Source organism: Strongylocentrotus purpuratus, unplaced genomic scaffold, assembly GCF_000002235.5.
Source record: "Strongylocentrotus purpuratus isolate Spur 01 unplaced genomic scaffold, Spur_5.0 spur5_scaffold_4, whole genome shotgun sequence".
NCBI lineage: Eukaryota > Metazoa > Echinodermata > Echinoidea > Camarodonta > Strongylocentrotidae > Strongylocentrotus > Strongylocentrotus purpuratus.
The window spans coordinates 10,570,009-10,577,601 of record NW_022145610.1 but is presented as its reverse complement, the minus strand read 5'-3'; the positions used below and the strand labels follow the sequence as shown (position 1 = coordinate 10,577,601).

At 41.1% G+C, this 7,593-nt stretch overlaps 1 protein-coding gene across 1 annotated transcript in view; it reads right to left on the bottom strand.

The window, feature by feature from the left end:
* Positions 1-2: 2 nt before the first annotated feature.
* The window catches only part of LOC115929304 (protein crumbs-like), a 31,094-nt gene continuing 23,503 nt past the window's right edge, over positions 3-7,593 (bottom strand). The window contains exons 7-11 of the mRNA XM_030998027.1: positions 4,356-5,716; positions 2,814-3,566; positions 1,140-2,077; positions 413-752; positions 3-28 (exon numbers count right to left, since the gene is read on the bottom strand). Coding sequence (XP_030853887.1) covers positions 3-28; positions 413-752; positions 1,140-2,077; positions 2,814-3,566; positions 4,356-5,716 — 3,418 coding nt within the window. The remainder of the gene's footprint in view (positions 29-412; positions 753-1,139; positions 2,078-2,813; positions 3,567-4,355; positions 5,717-7,593) is intronic.

The following is a 7,593-nucleotide window of genomic DNA, read 5'->3' as shown; positions in this document are numbered from 1 at the left end:
TTCTAGAGGACCTCCCCCAGCTGTAACCCTGGCAACCTTAGTGTGCAATGCATTCAAGGGTAAATCTTACTACAAGGTACCCGCTTCCATCAACTGCACGGAAGATGTAGATAAGTATCTCAGCAAGTATGTTTGTACCACGGCAGGGATTTGAACCCCGTACTATGCGGTTCACAGTCTTGAAACTTATCCACTGGACTTCAACACCACTCGCCATTTTTCACAATTGTTTCATCCACATGAAAGTTATTGGTTTTGCATTGCACTGTATTACTATGAATGTATGTACATTGTATCTATCTATCTATCTATCTTTGAGAAAGATAGGGGATGGAGAAAGTGAGAAAGAGTGAGAAAGAAAAAGAGAATGATAGAGAGAGGGAGAGAGAGGAACGTTAACAAAAAAGTTTACCTGGTAAGCAATCACACATGAACTCATTCACACCATCCACACATGGTGCTCCATTGAGACAAGAATCAGGCTGGCAGTCATCAATATTTGTTTGACAATCGTTACCAGTGTAGCCAGTTACGCACTGACAACCATAGGCCAACAACGTTCTGTCCGAAACACACGTAGCTCCGTTCTGGCACGGGCTGGAAGCGCAGTAGTCGGTCTCATATGCGCAACGTGCACCCTCGTAGCCTGGGACGCAGGCACACGTGAAGCTGTCAGAGCCAGCAGGAGGATTGGGAACATCAGAACATGTCCCACCGTTTAGGCATGGGTCGTTGTCGCACGTTGCAGATATCTGCAAGAAAAAAAATGAAGATACATCTTATTTGTTTCTAAACCTGTAGCAGAAAACAGTGTTTCCAATATAAAACATGATTATTTGAACTGGGTTTGGTACTGAAGAGACATGGAAGTCAATCATCCAAAATCTTTCCAAAATTTGCATCAATAAGTAAATTTTTGTTAAGTGTATATTTCTCTTTACGGATGTAAATTTGCATCAATAAGTAAATTTTTGTTAAGTGTATATTTCTCTTTACGGAATTGAGGTAGAGATTCATAGGAAGATAAAATAAAAATTGAAGCAAAGGTAACTTCTCCTTTAATAATTGTGATGTTTCTATTCATGGCATTGAGGTAGAGATTCAAGAGAAGAGCTGATCGATACACTGCCTGAACTTACATTAAATTCACACATTCTCCCTGTGAACTCTGCAGGACAATCGCAAGTGAATTCAGCAGTGCCATTTGTGCACGCCCCTTCATTCTGGCAGGGATCTGATGCGCACTCATCGATATCCACGCCGCAGTTGGTGCCTTCATAACCAGGTGCACAGGAACAGTTGTATCCGTTCACCAAATCAAAACATGTTGAACTGAACTGACATGGATCAGGGTCACACTCGTCGATGTTCGTCTCGCAGTAGTCCCCGGTAAATCCTGGAAGGCAGATGCAAATAAAAGCGTTCCACTGATCAGTGCAATTGCCGCCATTCTGACAAGGGGATGATGCGCAAACGTCGCGACCGGCATCACCAATAGTGACATCGGTGATGTCAATGGCATAGAACTGTTCCTCGTTGGTCGCGTTGTAGACGGACTGGTTAAAGAACGGCAACAAGAAGGTTCCGATGCGCACATCCTCTAGATTCCCTTCGTATGAAGTGTAGACATCAAAGTAATCGTTGTTGGCGATATCTGTGCCTCCAAGGTATACTATCCCACTGCTGCCATCATTAACCACGTCGCTCAGTCCACCCTGGAAGGTGATTTGTTCCGTGACATTGAAGTTATCAATCGCAACTGTGACCTCCGGAGATGCAAAGGTAATCCTCACATCATGATAAACACCATCCGAGACAGAATAATCAGGCACGATTTCATATACGGTACCCAGACTGCGAGCTTGGGTACCAAAGAAGAACCTGATGGATAGTTTGGAATCCTGGATGTCTATGGTGATGAAGTACCCTAGGACGTCGTTGGAGGAATGCAGTATTAAGCCCACATCTCTACGTGTCTGTAGTCGGAAGGTGATGGTGCTGAGTTCCCTGGTAGTGTTAAGGCTATTGTTGTACTTTATCATGCTTCCAGAACCACTGAATGTAGCTGGTGTAAGGCCTTTAAGAAGTGAGAAAAGACAATGAATATTACTGCAATGCAGAGAATACTTTCCTAAATGGTATAAAGAATATAACTTTTTCTTCAACATCTTAAAGTGTACCAATTACCTGACAAATAATTTGTGTATAGCTAGAAATGCATAAAATCAATCTAAAAAAAACTTTACCTGGCAAAGGTAAAGGGTAAAGGGTTGAAGAGTATGAAGAAAAATAAAAGATAACATTGAACCCCGCATACAGGGCCCACACAAAACCTAAGTAGAACTGGGGTTCTGTGTGAGCCCTATCCTATACAAGAGCGTATGCATGCCTTAACTAGAATACCATTGAGAATATATTTAAAGTGAAATATCTCTTTGTAGAAGTAATATTTGAAGCTCATATTTTGAATACAATTTAGCGACATGGAAGCCTTTACATCAAGATCAAAACATGTTTTGGCGATTGGTACACTTTATATGTTATTTCTCGAGGGTCACTTTTATGGGTTTTGTTCATATACATGTATCCATCGTTTTTCTTTGTGTTTTCAAACAACAGAACCTTACTTGGTTTTTTGTTTTTTTAAATCTGATGAACTCAGTAGCTTCATTGTCATCTTGGATAATGACTTCTATCTCAGTATGAATAGGCAGCAGGAACTGAAGTACACTCATCTACTTTAAGGGAAAGAACCAAAATGAAGATCAAATCAAATTACAGTATAAAATATCATCTAAGGTCATAGAACTTACATTCATATCCTTCATCTCTGTCAAGACAGTCTGCACCCCCTGGACAAGGGTTCACGGAGCAGATAGTTTCCTCCGAGCAGTTCTTCCCTCCATAACCGTTGGGGCAATCACATTCAAAGTCATTCCAGGTGATGCTGCAGATCCCTTCACTTTCGCAGGGTTCAGGATCACAAGTATTGTCACTGTTGCACATACTGATCACATTGGAGTTGGTGGCAACAGGAATGGAGTCGATCTGAAAGTCTACAATGTCCAGGGGGAAGAACTCCAAGGAGTAGTTGTTGTATTTGATGTCCCAGAGACATCCCTTGAAGTACATGGAGCCCGAAACTGCTGAAGGTAGGCCACCAGCGTTGAAATCAGCTACACCTCCTACAAAGATCTGGTCAAAAGATGGCTCACTGCTGCTTGCAAGCACTTCCGTCTGAGGCAACGATGAGTCCAGAGTGAGGGTCATGTTGGTGGATTGTCGGCTGAACTCTAGAGAATGGTACCGCCCATCCGAGACAGAATCAGATACCCTGAGGCTTCCAGTGATACCATCAAAAGACACGTCAGCAATCACAGAGCTGTTGTCTATCGCAAGTACGATGAAGTCCTGTCCTGAACCTGTGTAAAGGAGAAGTCCATCCTGTTCCCTGGTGCGGAATATTAGTCTGATGGTGTTCTCTGATTCGGAGAGGGGATATCCTGAGGTCTCAAACATGGCGTAACTTGTAGTGTCCTCAAAGCTGAAAGTTCCCTGCACAAAGCCTAGATTGAAAACAAAATAAACACCAAGATTATCTCCTTCCATAATGATATCCTCCATTCCAGTATAAAAACTAGCTACTTCTTGACTTATTCTCGATAAATACTTTCACACATCCCAAACAGTCAGGGTAGGGTGTGCTACTATTCTTTATGCAGAAAAGAAGAAAATCAAGTTTGGCTCGTTATTTGTTTATTCATCAAGGAAATTGCACACTGTTGACTTAAACATATCTTACTCAAGGATTGATTTCACAGGATTGCAGGTAAGGGAACAAACAAATATTTGTCTTACGATTCTGCAAAACATTCTGGATGAAAGCAAAGGAGAAAGAAAGATTCTACGTTACATGTAGTTTGTGAACTAATATTCAAAAATGTCTTTTTCTTGATCAGTCAGTTGTAAAAACTAGAAAATAACTGCAATCATAAGGAATATTTCTTATTGTTTAATATATATACATGAATGTGCAACAAATCAAATGAGCCATTGACATTTAAAACCTACATGAAAATTCAAAGAGTCCCACTCTAATAGATTGGTATCCCCAAAGTGTTAATCTAACATTGATACACATCCTACAGGCTGAAATACTGTAACCCTTAATAGTAAATGACCAAGCAGAATGAAACATGGCAACTGCCTGTAGAAAATATTTTGCCACACAAACATAAAAAGGTCTAAAAATGTCTAGTTCCCAGAAACACAAGGTCATTCTAACCCTGCTTCACCATTTATCTGATAGGCTTGTCCATTTCCTATGTTCATTATAATGTGGGATATGTACTCACTTGTTTCACAACTGGGTCCAGTGTATCCAAGCCGACATTGGCAAGTATAAGTCCACCAGAGATCTGTGCATTCTCCTTGTCCATTGCAAGGGTCAGGGTCGCACTGTAATGTCCTGGAACAGCCACTCTCCGCGTGTACAGTAGGATTTGTGGCCATGATGAAATCATCTGATGACGTCTGCTTTACATCCCTCATGCATCCAGTGTAGGCGTTGTTGGTAATAGGTCCTGCATAATTCGTAGGCACATGACCAAAATAGACAGAGCTGAAGACAGAGAGTTGGGTGTTAAAGGTGCCTATTTCGCTGCAGATGTTGTTCTGACAGCTGTCCGATGTAACATTGGCCTCAATGAAGCCTGGTTCAGACTCAGAGTCGATAAGATTTATTTCAAAGTCATGCCACTCTCCATCATCAAGATCAGAACCAAGACCTGTTATTGTCACAGATTCCCCCGTCGCATCCTCACGGGAAGTCACAGAGAGAGAACCGTCCACCATTTCAACTGACAACGAGTCGCCCAAGGAGAAGGATTGAAGCAAGTGCCCACTGGGGATCGTAGTGGAAAATGAGAAGGAGAACTGAAAAGGGAGAGCTGATGGAAAAGCATACTCAAGATATTGGCCAGTGCCATAGAAGCTAGCTGATGTGTCCTCAGCGCAGAACTGTCCTGCGTATCCTGGTGGGCAGATGCAGGAGAAACCATGAGCTCCTTCTCTGAAAAAGGGGTTGCACATTGCCTCATTCAGGCACTGTGTATTGTCAATGCAGGCGGTCAGCACCACATCACATCTTGTATCCCCGTACCCTTCCGGACAGCGACAAAAAAACGCACCGACGGAATCTTGACAAGTCGCTCCATTGGCGCAGGGGCTGGATGCACATTCATCGATGTCGTTTCCACAAAAGTCTCCATCGTAACCATTCGCGCATGCACAGTCAAAGCGGTTCACCCCATCGTTACAGGTTGCACCATTGGCGCAAGGACCTGAAGCACATTCATCAATGTCCACCTCACAGTCCACCCCTTCAAACCCATCTAGACAGACGCAGACATAACCACTGGCATTGGCGTAACTGAAGACATCCGGAACGTAATCACTATACTGGTTTCCTGGCTCATAAAGAGTCTGATTAGACAACTGAAGACAGGTGGCCCCATTTTGGCAAGGGGACGGCGAGCATTCATTGATGTCAATCCCACAATTAATGCCTTCATAGCCAAGGTAACAGGAACAGTTGTAGAACTTGATACCGTCCATGCAGGTCCCTTCATTTTGGCAGGGGTTTGAGGCGCAGTCATCAATGTTGTTGTTGCACTCAGGACCATCAAACCCAGTGTCAGAGCAATCACATACGTACCTGCACAAGAACAGAAAACAAATGTACACTGTCAATGACAAGTTCCTTTTGAAATGAGGGGTTGGATTGGTAAAGTAGCAGAATAACATCGAGGAAAATGAATGCAATGGAAAATGGGAACAAAGCACTGATTGTGAAGAACATACATGTACATGTATGACATTTCAATATCTGGTAATACATGTATAGTGGAATATTAGTGTTAACGCTCTAGGAGTGAAACTTTCTTTCAAGGGATATTTCATAGGTGTGGCCCTGTTTCCTAAAACTATCTACATGTATCAATAAACTACATGTAAGCTTCTGAAATTATGGCATATGATTGGGTCTTTGGCTGAGAGTAAATTTGTCATAGATATTTAGCATTTGATATTAATAATAAGTTGTATGCAACAGGGCACAGGACTACCATGCAGTTTTCAAGGAAAGTTATCTCATTCCAAAATATTAGATAATACAGCATTCCTTTGAATTAATAGTACAGAGTATATACATTTACAAGTAAAGCTCAAATAACATATGTCTTCATGATTCTATAAAAAATAAAACTTGTAAAGCCTTTCTCACAAAGAAGCAATGTACGTTACTAGATACCGGTACGCATCACATGCATAGATCCATAATGGTAGCAAAGGGATCATAATACATGCAAATACATGTTGATTACGACATACACTGTATTATGCAATCGTGCGAAACTACACCTACTGTAAGCAAACATTACAGTTTCATCAAATTGTGTTAATATTTCAAATTGAATTAAAAACATGCGTGTAACACAGCACAATTTAAAATTACAAACAAATACGAAAATGTGCTTTAAAGCCACAAGCTTCGGTTATTTCACAAATTCATACAGCCAAAACAATTTTTATTTGAAGTGGTTATTTTTATCATAAAGGTCACAAAAATAGGTCCATATAATTAATTAGAAGGCTGTAAACACCGCCAACACACAGTACTTTTTTTTCACCTTTGTATTGTGCTACAATAAGCTATAACATAGCCGGAATTTCAAACTGGAGGAAAAATGATTGCAATGCTCTTCAACCAAATGGCTAGTCCAGATTATGTCATTTTAAGATTTTGTATTGTTCAATACCGGTACTCTTTAATCTCCTCCCTTTATACACCCATCCCACACAGCGCGATATCTCCACTGACCGCACGACACCCAAAAATACACCCATCGCTTGCAAAGGTAAGGTAAAAAAGGACTATCTCTGTTTTAGCGTTGAGGGTGTGTTAGTTTCTCAGCTGATTGGATACAAAACACGGAAGCAGTCCAGGCACTTTATACTTCGCAGAAGACAGGAGAAAAGCAATAGCCACAAGCAAAAGTGTGAAGTGCCACCCTAAAACTCATCAACTAGTCTGCTCATGAGTCGCTCAAGAATGTGTACAGCTCCAATGTGCATTGACTGTGTAAAAATCAACTGCAAAAAAAAATGAACCTGGCATTCCATGGTTTAATGTTAAGAAGTATGAAGAAATAAGGGACACTAATAATAAATGTAACTCTGTGGATACCTCAACGTGCATGTGGAATTAATTAGGAACTAAACAGAAGCGTTACAAGATTTTTTTAAGGAACCAGAGGTCAAATACATGTACAATTTTTGGTAGTTACAAAAATAGGGCACACACAGAGCCCAAGTCGGACTTGGGCTCTGAGCACACCGCACTATTCTGCAAGCACGTACATGTACAGGAACTTTGACTAGTCTACTTTGTGCTCTAGTGCTTTTTTTAGGAGTGCTTTTGGGGAGTGTATTTGAACATGTATGTATGCATTATCTTGTCATAGAAGCAATATTTGAAGCTCACATTCAATACAGGATGGAATAAAAATGGAACCAATCACAAACAAGAGCAAA